General features: G+C 46.1%; 1 protein-coding gene across 1 annotated transcript in view; it reads right to left on the bottom strand.

Moving 5' to 3' along the window:
- LOC310697764 (putative helicase senataxin) overlaps positions 1–20,723 on the bottom strand; it is a 302,418-nt gene that overhangs the window by 17,008 nt on the left and 264,687 nt on the right. Inside the window, exons 21-22 of the mRNA XM_083484422.1 lie at positions 16,255–16,347; positions 7,524–7,688 (exon numbers count right to left, since the gene is read on the bottom strand). Coding sequence (XP_083340548.1) covers positions 7,524–7,688; positions 16,255–16,347 — 258 coding nt within the window. The remainder of the gene's footprint in view (positions 1–7,523; positions 7,689–16,254; positions 16,348–20,723) is intronic.

Raw genomic sequence — 20,723 nt, forward strand, 5'->3', positions numbered from 1 at the left:
AAACAAAGAAGGATGTGCAGAGGTTCCTAGGGTTTGGGAACTTTTATCGTAAGTTCATCCGAAACTTTGCACACCTGACGGCGCCCATTACGGACTGTCTCAGCAGTAAGAAGAAATTCGTTTGGACTGAGGAGGCGGAGCGAGCATTTGAGGAACTAAAAAGGGCCTTCGCCTCTGAAGAACAGCTCCTGCATGTGGATTTACAAAAACCGATGCGAGTAGAAACTGACGCATCAGACAGAGCGATCGGGGCGGTGCTTCTGCAGCCAGGGAAGGAGGAGTCAGAGTGGAGACCGTGCGCCTTTTTTTCGCGAAAGCTGAACAAATCCGAGAGGAACTACACGGTGTACGACCGAGAACTACTCGCCATTCATGAGGCTTTCCGGAGATGGAGGCACCTGCTAATTGGCGCACAACATAAGGTGCAAGTGTGCACTGACCACAAGAACCTAGAGTATTGGAGAACGGCACGAGTGCTCAACCAACGGCAAGTGAGATGGGCCCAGGAGTTCTCCAAATTTAACTTTGAGATTTGTTACGTGCCAGGGCCAGAGAACATTAGGGCGGACGCTCTCTCACGCAAACCTGAATATTTGGAGGGGGAGGGAGCACCCGAAGAGAGACATGTCATTCCAGAGGACCGCTGGGTGTGTGGGGCGGCATTGGTGGGGCAAAGAGAACTGGTAGAGGGAACGGAGAATGATGAATACGCCCAGGACAAACTCAGGGGTCTCAGGAGGGAGGGAGACAAACCCGGAGGTTTTGAGGAGAGAAACAGGGCGTTGTATTACAAGGGAGCGCTGTATATACCTGAAGGAGAGTTGAGGGGGAAGGTACTCAAGCAGCTGCACGATAGCCCCACAGCGGGGCATTTTGGGCAACACAAAACCATGTGGCTGGTTACCAGGGAATTTTGGTGGCCCAAGGTCAGGGAAGATGTGCGGGAGTATGAGAGAGGTTGTGACCAATGCCAGCGAGCCAAAGGGGAGAGGCGGGCGCCGGCGGGGTTATTAGAACCGCTACCCACACCTGAAAGACCATGGGAAGCAGTGTCAATAGATTTTATGACTGATCTGCCAAAGTCCAGAGGGAAAACAGCCATCATGGTTGTGGTAGACCTGTTAACCAAAATGGGCCACTTTATAGCCTGCTCACATGCTGTCATGGCAGAAGAAACAGCAAAATTGTTTGTAGAAAATGTGTTTAGGTTGCATGGCGCCCCCTTGAGGGTGGTTTCAGACCGAGGGAAACAATTTACTTCCAGGTTCTGGAGGAAGCTCATGAACTTACTGCATGTAGAGGTCAATTTTTCGACTGCCCGGCATCCTGAAACCAACGGGCAGGCGGAAAGAGCCAATGGCATCCTCCAGCAATATCTGAGGTGTTATGTCAATGACAGAGAGAATGATTGGGTGGAGAAGCTGGCGTTGGCAGAATTTGCCTACAACAATGCGGAGAACGTGTCCACAGGGATGAGCCCCTTTTTGGCTAATTACGGGTGCCATCCCAGGGCTTTCCCAGGGGGGGAAGGGGAGAGATGGAGCGTCCCGGCTGCCGAACAGTTCATAGAAGAAATGGAAGCAATCCATCGTCAGCTCCAACTCAACTTAGACAGGGCCAAGGAGGAGTATAAGAGGCAGGCAGACAAAAACAGAAGGGAAGGTGAAACCATTAGGGTGGGGGACCAGGTGTGGCTGTCAACCCAAGGGTTACCATTCAAAGGGGGTTGTAAGAAGTTAAGACCCAAAAGATTGGGCCCATTTGAAGTCACGCAACAGGTCAACCCAGTGGCTTTCAGACTCCGGTTACCGAACCACATGAAGCTGCACCCAGTTTTCCACAGGTCGTTGCTGTCACCATATAAAGGGGACAGAGAAGGGAGGTTCACACGGGGACCAGCAATGGAGGAAAGGGAACACAGCAGCCATGTGGCGGAGATCCTCGATTCCAGGTGGAGGGGAGATCAAGTGGAGTATTTGGTAATGTGGGAAGGGGAACCGGAGTCGGAAAACACCTGGGTCATGGCAGAGGATGTCAATGACGAGGTCTTAATAGAAACTTTTCATCAGAGGTTCCCACGTAAACCTCAGCCTGTAGCGAGGTTCCGGAGGGAATACTTTGCAACCACAGATGAGGAAGAGGAGTTGGAGGGGTTCACAGATTCCGAGGAGGAGGAGGATTCAGCGACCCGGAACGGCAACCGATGGAGGGAAATGTTTGAAACGTCTGAAGATGAAGAGGATTCTTTTCGGGGTTTTACCTCCTCACCGCCCAGAGGAGAGGGAATGGGAGGGGGTGACGGGGGCCCTGGAGGGGAGGTGGATGTCAGGGAACTGCCATCGGAAGGAAGGGAGGTGGAAGGGCTCACACAGGTTGGGAGAGACTCAGCAGCTGAAGAGGGAACCAGCAGGGGGAGAGGAGGTGAGCTGAGGGGAAGTGAGCAGGAGGGATGGCTCAGAGACACTTCCAGCAAAAACAGTGGGGAGGTTTCAGGACCTCCTGTAGGGACACCCACTCCTCGCCGGAAACTGTCACGCAGAGAGTCCAGAAGACGTGTTTCCGTTAAGGAGCTTTTATGTTGGAAGCGATTCCGAAAGCAACCACTGTTGGAATCTGCCAGTGACTAGAGGAGCCATGTCTGAGGGGCTCCGTCACAGACAGAGGTTTGTGGACTTGAACAAACTCTGAGGGACTACGATTTTATGCACAAGCAGCTCATTATCCCTTCACAGTTACATTACCACCAGATCAATGAATTGTATAAATTGGATAAGAAAAATGGTTTTGCTTATGAAAAATCTAAGTTGGAGACCGAGTTGTTGGATACTAAAGATAAAAATTTATCTAAAATGTACAAGCTATTGTTGGAGTGGCACACAAAAGATGAACAAGTCAAATCTGTGGTGATAGATTGGGCAAGAGATGAAGAAAATAATATAATGTTTGAGGACTGGGAAAGATTGTGGAAGAAAGGGGTCAAGTTCACCGCATGTAAAGGAAAATATTATGAAAATGATGTATAGATGGATACTTGGGGATTAACATGACAGCTAAAAACGGGAATTTGTTTAAAGATAACTATGAAAAATGTTGGACGGAGGTTAAAAAAGATTTAGAGATATGGTCAAATTTGAAGCTTTCCTTGCTGGGTCGAATTGCTGCTATAAAGATGAATGTATTGCCAAGAATGTTGTTTTTGTTTCAATCATTACAAATTGTAGACAAGATGGATTGTTTCAAGAAGTGGCAGAAAGATATTTCTAGATTTGTTTGGCAGGGCAAAAAGCCCAGAATAAAATTTAAAATATTAACTGATGTTAAAGAAAGAGGGGGGTTTGCCCTGCCAGACTTTAAACTTTATTACGAATCAGCAGCTTTCTGCTGGTTGAAAGATTGGCTACTTCTTGAAAATACTGACATTTTGGATTCAGAAGGTTTCAACAACGTCTTTGGGTGGCACGCATATTTGTGGTACGGCAAGGTTAAAGCCCATAAAGCATTTAAAAACCATATTGTCAGGAAAGCATTGTTTAATGTCTGGACAAGATACAAAGACTTACTTGAAAATAGAACCCCAAGGTGGTTGTCACCAATGGAGGCGAAGGCTCAGAAAAAGCTCAATATGGAGGCCAAGTGGCTGAAATATTGGGAAATTTTGGAGCAGGAAGGAGACAAATTGAAGTTGCAGAGTTTTGAGAAACTAAAAGATAAAGTGCGAGACTGGCTTCATTATTATCAAATAAGAGAGGCCTTTAATCTAGATAAAAAAATTGGCTTCCAGGTGGAAAAATCAAAACTGGAAACAGAACTCTTAGAACCTAAAACTAAGATTTTGTCAAAGATGTATAACTTGCTGCTAAAATGGAATACTCAGGATGAAATAGTCAAATCTGCTATGATTAAATGGGCACAGGATGTTGGACATAACATTATGTTTGCTGACTGGGAACAGTTGTGGACCACTGGTATAAAATTTACGGCATGTAATGCCCTGAGAGAGAATATTATGAAAATGATCTATAGGTGGTACATGACCCCAGTCAAGCTTGCAAAAATTTATCACTTGCCTGATAATAAATGTTGGAAATGTAAAGAGACAGAAGGTACTTTCTTTCACCTTTGGTGGACGTGCCCAAAGATTAAGGCTTTCTGGGAAATAATATATAATGAATTGAAAAAGGTATTTCAATATACCTTCCCGAAGAAACCAGAGGCCTTTCTCTTGGGTATTGCCGGCCATTTGGTGCCAAGGAAGGATAGAACTTTTTTTCTGTATGCAACAACAGCAGCAAGAATACTCATCGCAAAGTACTGGAAGACGCAAGATTTACCCACTCTGGAAGAATGGCAGACGAAGGTGATTGACTACATGGAACTGGCAGAAATGACTGGCAGAATCCGAGACCAGGGAGAAGAGTCGGTGGAAGAAGATTGGAAAAAATTTAAAGACTATCTACAGAAATACTGTAAAATTAATGAATGTTAAAAGGACGTTGGATTGGAAATAAGTGGTGTTAGTAAGAAGATTAATAAAAATATGTAAACTTGGATTGATAATGAAGGGAATTATATTTTTATCATAGTTTATGATGCTGAATAAGGTTAAATGACAGAGGGCAAGAACTTGCTGAACTAAATATCTGAATTGGAATACAGAAAGGGAGGTGTGAGGAGGTCAAAAAACTAGTGAATAAGATACAATATTTGGAGGTATAATTTTTCTTTTTTCTTTTTTCTTGGGGTGGGTTGGTGCTTGTTATGACTTCCTTTTCTTTTTGGTAACTATCTTTTTGTTGAATCTCCGTTTTGCTTTGTATTTCTTATTACTCTTGAATTCTTTTTTTTCTGTGCTATGTATTTTATGTTTAAAACCGGTTTAAAATTTGTTTATGAAATCTAATAAATATATCTTAAAAAAAGAAAATGATGTATAGATGGTATTTGACTCCTGTAAAATTAGCAAAGATATATGTTGGAAATGTAAAGAAAAGAAAGGAACTTTTTATCATATGTGGTGGACCTGTCCCAAGGTGAAAGACTTCTGGGAAAAGATTTATAATGAATTGAAAAAAATGTTGAAATATACATTTATAAAGAAACCAGAGGCCTTTCTTCTTGGAATAACAGGTTTGGAATTGCCCAAGAAAGATGTTAAATTATTTTTGTATGCCACAACTGCTGCTCATATTTTGTTAGCTAAAAAGTGGAAAACCCAAGAATTACCAATGATAGAAGAATGGCAGATGAAGATGATGGATTTTTCGGAGGTAGCCGACCTAACTAGAAGAGTCTGCGACCAGAAGGAGGAGGAGTATCAGGAAGAGTGATTGAGGAAGAGTAATGATTACTTAGTTAAATATGTTAAGTTAAATTAAGTGAAAACAGCTTGCAGATACTTGATTGGCTTAGGATTTTATTTATGTTAAGTGATGAATTAATATGTTTAATTCCATAAGGTTAGGATCTAAGGATGTTAATGTTGAAGTTAAATTTCATAAGAATTGGGATTTGGAAAACCGTTAAAAGGACATGCAATGAAATTCAACCAATGGGAAGCGAGGAAGTCACTTAACAAAGTTAATAAGTGTAATTTTCAATAAGGCTATGATTTATGTTTGTTGTGTTTGTTTATAATATTGAGAAAACCAATTAAAAAAATTTTTTTTTGGGGGGGGGGAAGGAAAACGCCCTGGGGATGCCTGCAAGCCCCCGTATCTCCGAGTATCCTCCGATGTGTGCAGCACTGGAAAAGGCATCTCCCTTCATCTCCAGGGAACTCAGCGACATATACCAGCTGGCATATGCACACTAATCTTCTGGCATAACACAGCAAGAAGCGTGAAACAACAGAGATCTAATCTACTATTTATTTACACACTATATACAGACTACAGCATAATGATGTCCATTCTCTTCCGAGAGAACAGAAGAAGTGAAAGTACAGTCCAAAGTACATACAACGAAAGAGAGATAAGGATGTCTTCTGTTCCCATAGTCTTCTCAGACAGGCATGTGATTTACAACAATCTCAAATGCAGTGACGGTGGAGTGAAATGCTAACACAGCCACCCGCTCAATCACCTTGGCCAAGAATGGAAGTTTTGAGACTGGGCAATAGTTGGCCATATGGGCTGGGTCCAAAGATGCTTTTTTAAGAAGCGGTTTAATAATTGCCTCTTTCAGTGGGTCTGGGAAGGCTCCCTCACAGAGGAAAGCATTCACCACCCATCTCCCAGCCCAGCACTTCCCGGCTTGCTTTTATGAGCCAGGATGGGCTGTCAAGGAGACAGGTGGTTGGTTTCACTCGTCCAAGCAGCCTGTCCACATCCTCGGAGGTAACAGATTGGACTTGATCCCACGCAACTTGACTAGACAGGACTCTAGCACTCTCCCGCCCCGGCCCTGCTGCCACGGTGGAGTCTACCTCTTCCCGAATCTGAGTGACTTTATCCTTCCTGGTGTCCCCTTTAATCCCTCTTCAAAGAATAAAGACACAAGAGTCTTTCTGAGTAAAGTAACAAAATGTTTACTCACATTTCAGTTCATTTGATCCCTGAAAGGCAGGCTTTACTTGGTAGTTACACAATAAAGAGTCTGAGTTCATCTCATATGGAGACTGAACTCATGTGCTGCTGGCTGAGAGCCAGCAGACAGCAAAATTACATTAAGACAACAAAATGGATGGAGGAGAGCAGCATGGCAGCAAAAGATAAACAAGAGAATAGAAAGCAAGTGAAGCAAGACAAACAAGACTGAGAAAATGGCTGCATGACTCGGCACTTTTATGGAGTCAGCCAGAGCGATGCCCATCTCCTAGGTCACATGCAGGGGAGGGATGCTCCACACCAGTGGAAGAGGACGTTACCCTGACTGGATGTCCCTCTGCCTGTGCCCACGCTAGGGAAATAAGGAATGTTGCATTTGACTGCACCAATGGATTACATCCCACAGGGATATTGTGCTGAGCTATCAGTATACAGACGCTTTACTGACTACCATCAACAAATAGGGAAGATCCCTGCCCCAGGGAACCAACAATGTACCGTACATTTTAGCAACAGGGAAACAACAGAGGGAAGTTTTTATTTCATTAAATAATAAGTTCAGGGAAGTGAGAGATAAGGCTAACAAGGGATGACTACGCACAAGCGTAGTCTCATTTGCTTGGGATGTACTGCAGCAGCATGCAAGGCCTCACAAGCGACATCACTTTTGGAGGAAGACAGGGGGGATACTTACAGTGCTTTTGTACACCAGGAATGAGAAACCCATGGTCCTCCAGATGATGCTGGACGGTATCCCGCATCATCGCTGCCAACAGGCCATACTGCCTGGGACTGATGGGAGCTGAAGTCCAGCAGCATCTGGAGGGCCTATTGCACACTGAATGCAGTATTTCAACAACTTAATCATGACTCAATTGAGAGTAAACTTCACCTCCAGTAACTTGACTGACACTCTGCTGAATCAAGAGGCCCAGTTAAAGGGATTTTAATGCCGTTCAAGGCTTGTGAAATTCTTACCTATTTTCTCCAAATTCTTTCTCCAGCTGGCTCAGGATCCTTCTTTTCTGAGCACTGCATGGGGTGATGATCCCAATGTTGCGAAAGCTGATGTCTCTCTTTTTGCTCTTAATTAACTTCATTAATTCTATTACCAGCTTAACTTCCTGGAGATTAATGAAGGAACTGAACAAGAAAGAAATAGAAGGGGAGGGAGAAAGGGATGAGCTGAAGGCCTTGTATTTGGATGTGTGCCTCATTTTAAAAGTTATCACAGATTCTCTCTCTTAGGGTTCTTTTGGGACATACACTCAAAGAACTGTAGAGTTGGAAGGGACCCCAAGGGTAATCTAGTCCAACCCCCCTGCAATGCAGGAATTCCAACTAAAGCACTCATGACAGATGGCCATCCAACCTCTGCTTAAAATCCTCCAAGGAAGGAGAGTCCACAGTCACCTGAGGGAGTCCATTTCACTGTCAAGCAGCTCTTACTGTCATAAAGTTCTTCCAGGTATATAGTTGGAGTCTCCTTTATTGTAACCTGAAGCCATTGGTTTGAGTCCTACCGTCCAGAGAAGGAGAAAACAAGCTTGCTCCATCCTCCATGGGACAGCCCTTGAAATATTTGAAGATGAGGGTCATATCTCCTCTCAGTCTCCTCTTTACCAGGCTAAACATACCAAATTCCCTCAATGGTTCCTCATAAAACTTGGTTTCCAGACCCTTGATCTTCTTGGTCACCCTGCTCTGCACGTTCCAGCTTGTCATCACCCTTCTTAAATTGTGGTGCCCAGTACGAGACATCGTATTCCAGGTGTGGTCTGACCAAGGCAGAATAGAGTGGTACTATTACTTTCCTTGACCTGGACACTAGACTTCTGTTGATGCAGTTTAGAAGATCATTATATTTTTTTGCTGCTGCATCACACTGGTGACTCATGTTAAGCTTGTGATCTACTAAGACACATACTACTAACAATGCCTTGTTAGTAATATAAGATGGTGTCCCCCATCTTATATTTGTGCCCTGAACAGTGCTAGATAACCTCAAAGATTGCTTCAATCTTAGCATTTTTAAAAACTCTTAAGTGTGCCCACCCACCAACAGCTAAGGAGAACATGGCCACAAAAGCTGCCACATGCTCTTATTGTGGTGGAAAGTGGGAAAACACCACATCATGATTGCTGCAGCCTTCCCATTGGGACATCTGGTTGCTCACTGTGAGGACAGGATGTGGGATTTGATGGGATTCTGGCCTGATCCAGCAATCAAGCTCTTCTTATGTTCTTGATCAAATCAATCTGTGACAGGTAAGTTACCCAAAGATCAGATCGTGAAGCTGAGACTCCAATACTTTGGCCACCTCACGAGAAGAGAAGACTCCCTGGAAAAGACCCTGATGTTGGGAAAGATGGAGGGCACAAGGAGAAGGGGACGACAGAGGACGAGATGGCTGGACTCTGGCTTTATGATGGCGTCTGGCACATTCTGCTGCGCCACTGCGCTCCTGTGCCTAGCTCTCTCTTAGCTTCGTCTCAGCACAGTCTCCGCAGCGGTGGAAACTATTGCAGTGTGTGGGTAATAAACCAGACTGTACGCAGGCCTCTTGCTTATCTCCAACAGTCTTTAATCGTGTAGCAAAACAACATAAATCAGCCCGGCAAAAGAGCACACATCTTTCAGTTCTCGGTCAAAACCGAAAGAAAACTCACACACAGAGAACACTTCCGCATGTGAACATAACCACGCCTCAGAATGTGAGACGTCACTCAGAACTGTTTAACCCTGTAAGTTCTGATTCTCTTCACACCCCCTCTCGTCTCGCATCCTGTGGGAAACTGTGAACACACATCTACAGACCTCTTTGAGTTCAACTCCCTTCCTATTGCCTTTTGCCCCTTTCTGGCTTCTGTCTCAGGCAACTGTTGAACCTCCTCAAAACTCCCAGGTTCACACTGTGCGAATCCATCCCACGCACTGGTGACCTGAAACCTCTCAGGTGGCACCCCCTTTGTTGTGCGTGCGGAACATCTGAGCACAGTCTCAGGTGCTCCTTCCGACCCATTGGGGCCAGCAAGTGTGTCTCCTACATCAGAAGACCCCCTCTGACTTACTGCGTCTTCGGGCCTTCTGCACTTTGCTAACGGGAGACGAAGGCTCACTCTTGGGCTCTCTTTTAACAACCTGTGGAGATGCCCAACCCTGTTCCTGACCCTGTTCAGAGACCTGGTCCTCATCAACAGGTTCAGCTTCTGGCTCTCCCTCCTCAGAATCAGACAGACATTCTGAGAGAACGTCAGGACCCTCATTGAGTCTTGACCAACCATTCTGCTCACAGAACTCAACATGCTTGCTGATCAGAAGCTTGGTCTGATCACCTTCTGGATATGCAAACCTCCACCCCTTTGTCGCAGGCTCATATCCACAGAAGATCATTTTCTGGAACCTCGGATCACCTTCCTTCCGTTGAGCCTTTGGCACAAGCACCCAGGCTTCACAACCAAACACACAGAAGAAATGCACTTGCGTTTTTTTCCGGTGCAACAAGAAAAACGGTGTGTCACCTATAACCGAGTTATAGGACCTATTCATCGTAAAGTTGGCCGCCCTACAAGCTTCGCTCCAAAAACTCTGAGGCAAACCGGAGTCACACAGTAGAACATCAGCAACTGCAGCCAGTATTCTACTCTTGTGCTCCGCCACGCCCCTCTCCTGAGGAGAAGTAGCACCCGTCACCCTGTGACGTATTCCCTTTTGGCGGAAAAAACCCTGCAGAGCAGACCCAGTAAACTCTGCACCTCGGTTGCTCTCGAAGCCCTGAACCTTGGTGGAGAACTGTAGTTCCACCGCCGCAACCCAGTCTTTGATCAGTTGCGCTGCCTCGCTTTGCTGCTTCAGCGAGAAAAACCAGCCATTCTGGCTAAAATCATCTATCAGCGTCAGCACATACCTGGCCCCGCCCAGACTCGGCCTTGGCATGGGACCACAAAGGTCTGTGTGCATAAGCTCAAAAGGTTTTGTGGTTACCCTCTCCCTTCTGGGATAACTGCACCTTTTTACCTTTGCCCTTTTGCATGCCCTACAATCTAGGGATTTACCACATGCTTTCAGTTTGCAACCTTTAGTGCATTGGGGCAACTTCTGGACATCTTCCAAACTGCTGTGCGACATTCTCCTGTGCCACAAGTGAACACAAGAATCGTGAACGGGAACATTAGCACACTTCGCCTGTGCTGTCTCGGTGTCCCCCTTACCCTCCAGAGGTGTCTCCAGAACAAAGAGGTTGTTCTGACATGCAACACTGACCAGTTGTCTCCCACCCCTGGAAATGGAACAAACATCATTTGCAAAGCAAACCTTATAACCCTCCTTTACAAGAGCAGGTACAGATAAAAGACAACAATGCATCTCTGGCACAACGTAGACTTCCAGCTCCGCCTGTAAAAAAGAAACAAACACATTTTCCACAGAAGACAAAAGTCTCTGTGACCCATCAGCAAAAACAACTGTTTTCCCAGTTGAAACAGCTCTGCAGTTCCGCATTTCGCCACTAGGTGGCGCTGGCATCAGGTGATGGCTGGCTCCTGAGTCGATGACCCAACGCAGCATTCTGCCCTCACTGGAGTTGTCCCGTAGCGTTGCCATGGAGGCAGTTAGGTGATAAGAACCGTCTTCACTCCCTGAGTCATGTCCTCCCTTCGCATTCCCACACTGGCCTCCTCTCCTGGACTGGCTGCCATGGAAACCTGACTGACTGCCATGGGAAGCGACCTTGGAGACATCCTGCCCGGCCTCTCTGGCTCTCCGCGGACAGGAACGACGCAGATGGTTGACTGACCCACAGACAAAACATCGACGAATGGAAAAAGCCTGAACTGTGTCTTCTGCTGGTCTGGCCCCCCCTTTCCTGCAACCGGCAGGGCTCTCTGTGCCAGCTCAGCCCTCTCTGACACGGCGTTCCTGTTCGTCACACAAGCGTCCAGTGGTATGGATCTTTGCCCCAGCTGTGGTCCTGTGGTGCACTCTCTCTAGTGCCTGGTAGGCCTCATGAGCAGTCTCAAGCCCTTCCACCAAAGGTAGCTGTGAGCCCTCCAAACTGAGCACTATAGCTCCCAGGGCTTTCTGGTTTCGCCTCTGTGAGGCCTGAGCAGCTGCTACGTCTGCTGCCGCTGCACCGGCTGCAGCTTGCTGTGGGAGCTCTTGGACTGCACCCCACAGACCCTTGGCTACCAGCCAGGCCTTCAGCTTCCTGCTCCACTCCTCCCAATTTTTCCCATTTAATTTTTCGAAAGGGACGGTGTATGATTCCTGGCTGTCCACCATCTTCTCCCCCGAGGCTAAGCCTACTCACGTAACAGCAGCTCCTCCTGGCACCCGGTCCTGAAGATGAGATCCTCCCCAGCGAGCTCCGCTGCCTCAAACGTTAGGCAGGGCTCCAGCTGGCTTCCACACACACCGGCATGACGTGGCAACAGCTTCCAAAGCTTGGCTGACTTCCATAACCTGTGGCTTTATGATGGCGTCTGGCACATTCTGCTGCGCCACTGCGCTCCTGTGCCTAGCTCTCTCTTAGCTTCGTCTCAGCAGAGTCTCCGCAGCGGTGGAAACTATTGCAGTGTGTGGGTAATAAACCAGACTGTACGCAGGCCTCTTGCTTATCTCCAACAGTCTTTAATCGTGTAGCAAAACAACATAAATCAGCCCGGCGAAAGAGCACACATCTTTTGCCTCTCGGTCAAAACCGAAAGAAAACTCACACACAGAGAACACTCCCGTATGTGAACATAACCACGCCTCAGAATGTGAGACGTCACTCAGAACTGTTTAACCCTGTAAGTTCTGATTCTCTTCACATGGACAGTGTTCTTGAAGCTACGAACATGAGTTTGACCAAACTGCGGGAGGCAGTGGAAGACAGGCGTGCCTGGCGTGCTCTGGTCCATGGGGTCATGAAGAGTCGGACACGACTAAACAACAACAACAACAAGTTACCCAAATTGTCCACCAAGCCAGAGTTCCACACCACACAGCAGACCTTTCAAATGTAGCAGGGATGACACCATATACCTGTAGTCCAGCAACAATCTGGATTTATAACAGCACCTCTGGGAGGGAAACAGGTTTCCCCATTCCTGTCCTACAATAGAGTTCAGGACTAAATCAGGGGTGGTGCACCTTTTGTTGGGACTCCCAACTCTCATAGATCAGGGTGGGGATGGTAAGAGATTGCAGACCAGCCATGAGCTCCTTACTCTAGGATGAGAGAGGGACCCTTGGGGTGGGGGGCTAAGCAGGGCTCTTTAGCTTTTTCTGAGGGCTGGATTAGATGGCCAGTGTGTGGCTAGGGAACATTAGGAAAGGAATGAAAAATAAAACTGCCAACATCACAATGCAGTTACACAAATCTACAGTGAGACTGCATTTGGAATACTATGTAGAGTTTTGGTCGCCTCCTCAAAAAGGAAAAGGTTCAGGAAAAGGGCAGCCCAAATGATGAGGGGGATGGAGTGACTCCCCTATGAGGAAAGGTGGCAGCATTTGGGACTTTTTACTTTAGAAAAGAGGCGACGTGATAGAAGTGTATGAAATTACACATTGTGTTTTAAGTTTTCATTGTTTTTATCTGTTAACTTGCTTTGAGATTTGTTTGTGTATATATAAAGGCAATATATACTGAACAGAAGGCTAAATTGATTGTTAACAATGTGATTACGGAAGAAACAGGGATAACCAAGGGTACAAGACAAGGGTGTCCACTTTCACCACTGTTATTCATCATGGTCCTGGAAGTCTTTCTAAAAACTATAAGGGAAAATGAGGTAATAAAAGGGGTGGCAGTAGGCCGGAATGAATATAAGGTTAAAGCCTTTGCCAATGATCTGGTCTTAACGGTGGAAGAACCTTTGGAAAGTGTTAAAAAGATACTTATAGAGGTGGAAAGATTTGGTCAAGTGGCAGGATTTATATTGAATAAGAAAAAGACTAAAATAATTGCTAAGAATATGGATCAAGATACAATAGGAACAATGCAACAACAAATGGGTATAGAAGTGGTGAAGAAGGTGAAATATTTGGGTATTTGGATAACCCAAAAGAATATTGATTTGTACCAGAATAACTATTTACCAGTGTGGAACGGAATAAAGAAAGATCTGGAGGTGTGGGGACGAATGAAGTTATCGTTGTGGGGAAGGATTTCATCTATAAAGATGAGCGTGCTGCCAAAATTGTTATTTTTGTTTCAGACAATTCCAATAATCAAGGGGACTGTGACCTTCAAAGAGTGGCAAAGAGTAATTTCAAGGTATATCTGGCAGGGTAAGAAGCCAAGAATTCAGTTTAAGTTATTAACAGATGCTAAAGAAAGAGGAGGCTTCGCCCTGCCAGACTTGAAACTATATTATGAAGCCTCATGTCTCTGTTGGTTAAAGGAATGGGTAAAATTAGAAAATACAGAGTTGTTAGACATAGAAGGATTTGATAACAGATTTGGGTGGCACGCCTACTTATGGCTTGAAAAAAAGAAAATCCATAAAGGTTTTGAGAACCACATTTTCCGAAGATCGTTGATAGAAATATGGGATAGGTATAAAAACCTACTCGAACCAAAAATCCCGCACTGGTTATCTCCATTAGAGGTTATGAGTGTTAAAAAAATCAATATGAGAAGGAATTGGATTACATATGGAAATTTGATTGTTAAGGAAGGGGGGAAATGGAAAATGAAATCCTATGAAGAAGTAAAAGAGTATGTATATGATTGGTTGCATTATTTTCAAATAACTGAATTGTTTAAAAAGGATCTTAAAGAATATGGATATACAGAGAAAGATTCAAAATTTCAAATAGAAATAATAAATAATGAATATAAGATCTTATCTAAAATGTATAAGATATTGTTGGAATGGCATACAAAAGATGAAGAAGTTAAATCTGTTATGATACAATGGGCCAGAGATTTTGGGTACAATATACAGTGGTGCCCCGCAAGACGAACGCCTCGCAAGATGGAAAACCCGCTAGACGAAAGGGTTTTCCGTTTTGGAGGCGCTTCGCAAAACGAATTGCCCTATGGGCTTCCTTCGCAAGACGAAAGCCCATAGGGAAATCTCTGGGACAGCGGGGAAGCGCAGCGCGTCTTCCCCACTATCCTCGGACCTCCTCCGAAGGCTGGCGGTGGGTCGGAAAGCCCTTCTCCCCGCGCCAGCCTTCGGAAGGCTCCTCCGAAGGCTGGCGGTGGGTCGGAAAGCCCTTCTCCCCGAGCCAGCCTTCGGAAGGCTCCTCCGAAGGCTGGCGGTGGGGAGAAAAGCCCTTCTCCCCGAGCCAACCTTCGGAAGGCTCCTCCGAAGGCTGGCGGTGGGGAGAAAAGCCCTTCTCCCCGCGCCAGCCTTCGGAAGGCTGCTCCGAAGGCTGGCGGTGGGGTGGAAAGCCCTTCTCCCCGCGCCAGCCTTCGGATGGCTGTCCTGAAGACTTGCGGTGGGAGGAGGGTTTTCCTTCCCACCGCCAACATTCAGAATGCTGTTCTGAATGTTGGCGGTGGGGAGGAAAAACCCTCCTCCCACCGCAAGCCCCGGGAACAGAGGAGAAGCGCTGCGCCCCTTCCCCTCTGTTCCCGTACCTGTCCTGAAGGCTTGCGGTGGGGAGAAAAGCCCTTCTCCGCACCGCCAGCCTGGCAAGCGGTTTCCATAGGAACGCATTAATTGATTTTCAATGCATTCCTATGGGAAACCGTGCTTCGCAAGACGAAAAACTCGCAAGAGGAAAAAACTTGCGGAACGAATTAATTTTGTCTTGCGAGGCACCACTGTACAATTTAAAGATTGGATTAAACTATGGAATGAAAACATTAAATTTACCGCATGTACTGCATTAAAGGAAAATGTTATGAAAATGATTTATAGATGGTATATTACACCGGTAAAACTTGCAAAAATGTATAAAACATGTAAGAAATGTTGGAAATGTAAAGAAAAGGATGGCACTTTTTACCATATGTGGTGGGAATGTAAGAAAGTGAAGAGCTTCTGGGAATTGATATATAAAGAATTGAAAAAAATGTTGAAATATACATTTGCTAAGAAACCAGAGGCTTTTCTTTTAGGAATCATAGGAAATGAAATAAACAGAAAGGACTGTAAACTTTTCCAATATGCAGTAACAGCGGCAAGAATATTATTGGCCCAGAGATGGAAACAGGAACAAGTACCTACTTTGGAGGAGTGGAGAATGAAGCTGATGGACTATGCAGAACTTGATAAAATGACAGGGAAGATCAGATACCAACGAGATCAAAGGTTTATCGAGGACTGGGGAAAATTAGTCGAGTATTGGGGAGGTATAAGTGATAACGAAATAACGTTAGTGGCATTTAAAGAAGCTCTGTAAAAACTTAAGAAATATTGTAAGAAAGAAAAACAGGTGTGGATGGGTATGTTAAAAGGCAACAGGAAATTCAGGAAATGTGTAACTAAAAAGTTTAATTCGGATGATTGTCAGAATGGCTGATGGAAGTCCAAAAATGAGAAAATTTGTTAAGTTGAAATGTTTATCTATTTTTCTTTTGGTGAAAATTAATAAAAATATTATTAAAAAAGAGATTTGTTTGTGTAAAAAGCAGCTAACAAATGTACTTAATAAAAAACAGTGTTGGCTTTATGTGGGATTTTAAATTTTGTTTCTTTATTTTACTCCTGCTAGCCACTTTGAAAAGTGCGACTACAAATTCACAAAGCAAATAAATGAAAAACTTACTTGCTCTCCTGTTCTTCCTGGCCATCCAAAACATCAAAGAGGAGGTACGGTAGGAAGGGCCATTCCAAAGAGAATCGGCTCTCTTCTGTCCACCTATAATGCAATGAGAAATCATAATAGCTTTTAAAAAGCAGTGTGCTGAGGTCTATTTGCTCAATTCTTCACTGCAGGAGGAAACACTATCCGTCACATAATCATTCACATGATGTTCCCCACATAGAGAAAACTAGCATGTCAGGGAGGTGGTGTGGGGGATGACAGAAACTGTTCTCCCTGATGTCATCGTTTTCTACATGAAGGGGAATATTCAAACAGCATGACAAACATATTCAGTGAATAGCAGTGGAAGGGCAAAAAATCCAGAGGCTTATACAGAAAAATCCAGAGGCTTATACAACCTCTTACAATAGCAGAAATGCAAGTACGTTTAGAAAATAATCAAATTTCATGGCCGTTAGGATATCAGCCGAGATAATTTCTTACAAATACACAGATTAAAAATGAAGCTACAAGTAAACTAACAGAATATGAAAATATGGTAATAAGAGATAGCATTTCCCTTTTATACAAAACACTTATTGAGAACCAATTTTGCCCCCAACAAAATCTAAAAAGCTGGTGGGAATTAAATTGGGATATAAACACTGAAGAGGTTAAACAGAACAATTTATGGACAAAAGCACCATATAAATTTCTGTCAGCAACTATTAGGGAACTGTCAGGGGACTGCCATCGGAGCATCAGGTGGTGGAGGGACTCAGGGAGGAAGAAAGAGACTCAACAGCTGAAGCAGGGACCAGCAGGGGGAGGAGTGGGTCTCTGAGGGAATGCGAGCAGGAGGGAGGGCTCAGGGAAGCTTCCAGCGAGAACAGTGGGGAGGTATCTGAGTCTCCCATAGGGAGACCCACACCTCGCCGGAAACTGTCACGCCGTGAGTCCAGGAGACGCGTTTCCGTTAAGGAGCTCCTTTGCTGGAAACGCTTCCGCAGACAGCCACTGTCGGACTCTACTAGTGACTAGAGCAGACATGTCTGAGGAGCTCCGTCACACACGGAGGTTTGTGGGGTCGCACAAACTCTGAGGGAGCACGTTTTTACGCACAAGCAGCTAATCAATCCCTAACAGCAGTCCGACAGTCTCTGTACGCTGCCTGTGCAAGAGAAAGCATCATGAGCGAACCAACTGGAACCGGAGGAGCGGGGGCTGGAGCTGGTCCAAGCTTGGAAGATAGATACCGAGCGTTGGAGGTCCAACTGGCGCTGCAGACGGCGAGGCTGGAGGAGAGAAGGGCTCAGGATGCAGACAAGAAGGGGAGAGCCACTCAATTCCCCAGAAAGGTACCAGGATTGGTGCAAAAATTTGGGGGGGACCCCAAGGATTACCATGCCTTTAGGACAGAGATGCAATATGCCATTAATGTGCAGTTCGATGAGTTCCCTGATGAGGAATCGCGAGTTGCTTTCGTAATTGGGCATCTTGAGAAAGGGGCGAGAGACTGGGTTCGACCCCTAATGGCAACGCACAATGACATACTAAAGGACACGAGGAAGTTCTTTCGTGCAATGGATATCATGTTTTCCAGCGATATTGAGGAAGGGGCGGTGCGCAGACAGCTAATGGCTTGTAAGCAGGGAAGTCGATCTGTCCGTGAGTACTGGACTGAGTTTACCATGCTGATTCACAGACTGAGTTGGGATTTATCGGCGGCACCCATTCAAATGCTATTTGAAGAAGGTCTTTCTTCGGCGGTGAAAGACGAGCTGTCACGGAGCAGGTAAAAGCCAACGCCTGGTTGCCACAATCGGGGCACTGCAGCCAGGCCAAAGAGCAGTGAAAGTGCCCGTGCCAGAAGCTCCTCGACCTGCTCTAGTGATTGAAGTGTCGCTAGAGCTGCAAAATGGGCACCCCCTAAAAATAAAGGCGCTATTGGACTCAGGCAGCTCCTGCAATTTTATGAGCAAGGAGTTTGCTGCTGAACACCAGATACAGACTATCCCTTTAAGCAACCCCCTGCAGGTGACCACGATTGATGGCAGGGAGTTGTTGGGAGGAGGAGTCAGCTTGCAGACTGTCCCAATGATAATGAGGGTGGCAAGGCACACAGAACTGATAGCGTTTAATGTGGCCACCCTGGGAGGCGCTCCCATTATTTTGGGAATGAGCTGGCTAGCTCTACATGATCCGCTGGTTGGCTGGCATCAAAGAGTGGTGTCCTTTGGTTCAGCACATTGCTTAGAACACTGCAAAGGGGAAAAGGGTTCAGCAGGGGCCCAAGCCACCCTAGCAGGGACTGAAGTAATGGAGAAGGTGAAGGTACCACCACAGTATGCAGATCTCAGCGACGTGTTCAGCGAGAAGGAAGCTGACCAACTACCACCTCATAGACCCTTTGATTGCCAGATCAATTTACTCCCTGGAGCACAGCTTCCCGTGGGCAAGTTGTATGCCATGTCAGACAGAGAAATGCAGGAGTTGCGAGGGTTTATTGACAAGAACCTGAAGAGAGGCTTCATCAGAGAGTCCAAAGCAGCAGGGGGTAGCCCAGTGTTCTTTGTGGACAAAAAAAAACGCGGACAAGCCGAGACTTGTATGCGATTTTAGGAGGTTAAATGCAGTGACTGAACCGGTGGCTTTCCCTATGCCCAGAATTGATGATATTTTGACCAGGGTGAGGAAGGGAAAGATTTTTACAAAGCTGGATCTAAGGGGGGCGTACAACCTGATACGCATAAGGAAAGGGGATGAATGGAAAACCACCATGTTTACCCCTTTGGGGGCATTTGAATACCTCGTTATGCCATTTGGATTACAAGCAGGCTCAGCGTGTTTTCAATCTTTTATGAACCACGTACTGGGCCCTTTGCTCTACAAGAATTGCGTTGCTTTCCTAGATGATGTGTTGGTGTATTCGGAGAATGAGGAGCAACATGTGAGAGACGTCAGAGAAGTGTTGAGCAGACTGCAAGCCAACAGGCTGTGGGTCAAACTGGAGAAGTGTCGGTTCCATACCAAGGAGGTGGAATTCCTGGGGTACCGCCTGTCAGACAAGGGATTGGCCATGGATCCCGGCAAGGTACAGGCAGTGCTGGAATGGAAAACACCCAAAACCAAGAAGGATGTGCAGAGGTTCCTAGGGTTTGGAAACTTTTATCGTAAGTTCATCCGCAACTTCGCCCATCTGACGGCGCCCATCACTGACTGTCTCAGCAGTAAAAAGAAGTTTGTATGGACGGCGGAGGCGGAGCGAGCGTTTGAGGAGCTGAAAAGGGCCTTCGCCTCTGAAGAACAACTTCTGCATGTGGATTTACGAAAGAAGCTAAGGGTTGAAACAGACGCATCTGACAGAGCCATAGGGGCGGTGCTTCTTCTGCAGCCGGGGAAGGAGGAGTCAGAGTGGCGACCGTGTGCCTTCTTTTCGCGAAAGCTGAACAAATCCGAGAGGAACTACACGGTGTACGACCGAGAACTTCTTGCTATTCATGAGGCGTTCCGGAGATGGAGGCATCTGCTAGTTGGTGCACAACATAAGGTGCAAGTGTGCACGGACCATAAAAATCTAGAGTATTGGAGAACTGCGCGAGTGCTCAACCAAAGGCAGTTGAGATGGGCCCAGGAGTTCTCCAAATTTAACTTTGAGATTTGTTACGTGCCAGGCCCAGAGAATGTTAGGGCGGACGCTCTCTCACGCAAACCTGAATATTTGGAGGGGGAGGGAGCACCCGAAGAAACCCATATCATTCCAGAGGACCGCTGGGTGTGTGGGGCGACTTTGGTGGGGCAAAGGGAATTGGTAGAGGGTACGGTGCAGGATGCATACGCCCAGGACAAACTCAGGGATCTCAGGAGGGAGGAAGACAAATCCGGTGGTTTTGAGGAGAGAAACGGGGCATTGTATTATAAGGGAGCGTTATATATACCTGAAGGGGAATTGAGGGAGAAGGTACTCAAGCAGCTGCACGATAGCCCCACAGCAGGGCATTTTGGGCAACACAAGACCATGTGGCTGGTTACCAGGGAATTTTGGTGGCCCAAGGTCAGGGAAGATGTGCGGGAGTATGTGAGAGGGTGTGAACAATGCCAAAGAGCCAAGGGGGAGAGGCGGGCGCCGGCTGGTTTATTAGAACCACTGCCCACACCTGAAAGACCGTGGGAAGCAGTGGCAATAGATTTCATGACTGATCTGCCAAGGTCTAGAGGGAAAACAGCCATCATGGTTGTAGTAGACCTGTTAACTAAAATGGCCCACTTTATAGCCTGCTCACATGCGGTCACAGCAGAAGAAACAGCCAAATTGTTTGTAGAGAATGTGTTTCGGTTGCATGGCGCCCCCTTGAGGGTGGTTTCAGACCGAGGGAAACAATTTACTTCCAGGTTCTGGAGGAAGCTCATGAGCTTACTGCATGTAGAGGTTAATTTTTCAACGGCCCGTCATCCAGAAACCAACGGGCAGGCGGAAAGAGCAAATGGGG

The sequence above is a fragment of the Podarcis liolepis genome (assembly GCF_965112155.1).
Source record: "Podarcis liolepis genome assembly, chromosome: W".
In the NCBI taxonomy this organism is placed as follows: Eukaryota; Metazoa; Chordata; class Lepidosauria; order Squamata; family Lacertidae; genus Podarcis; species Podarcis liolepis.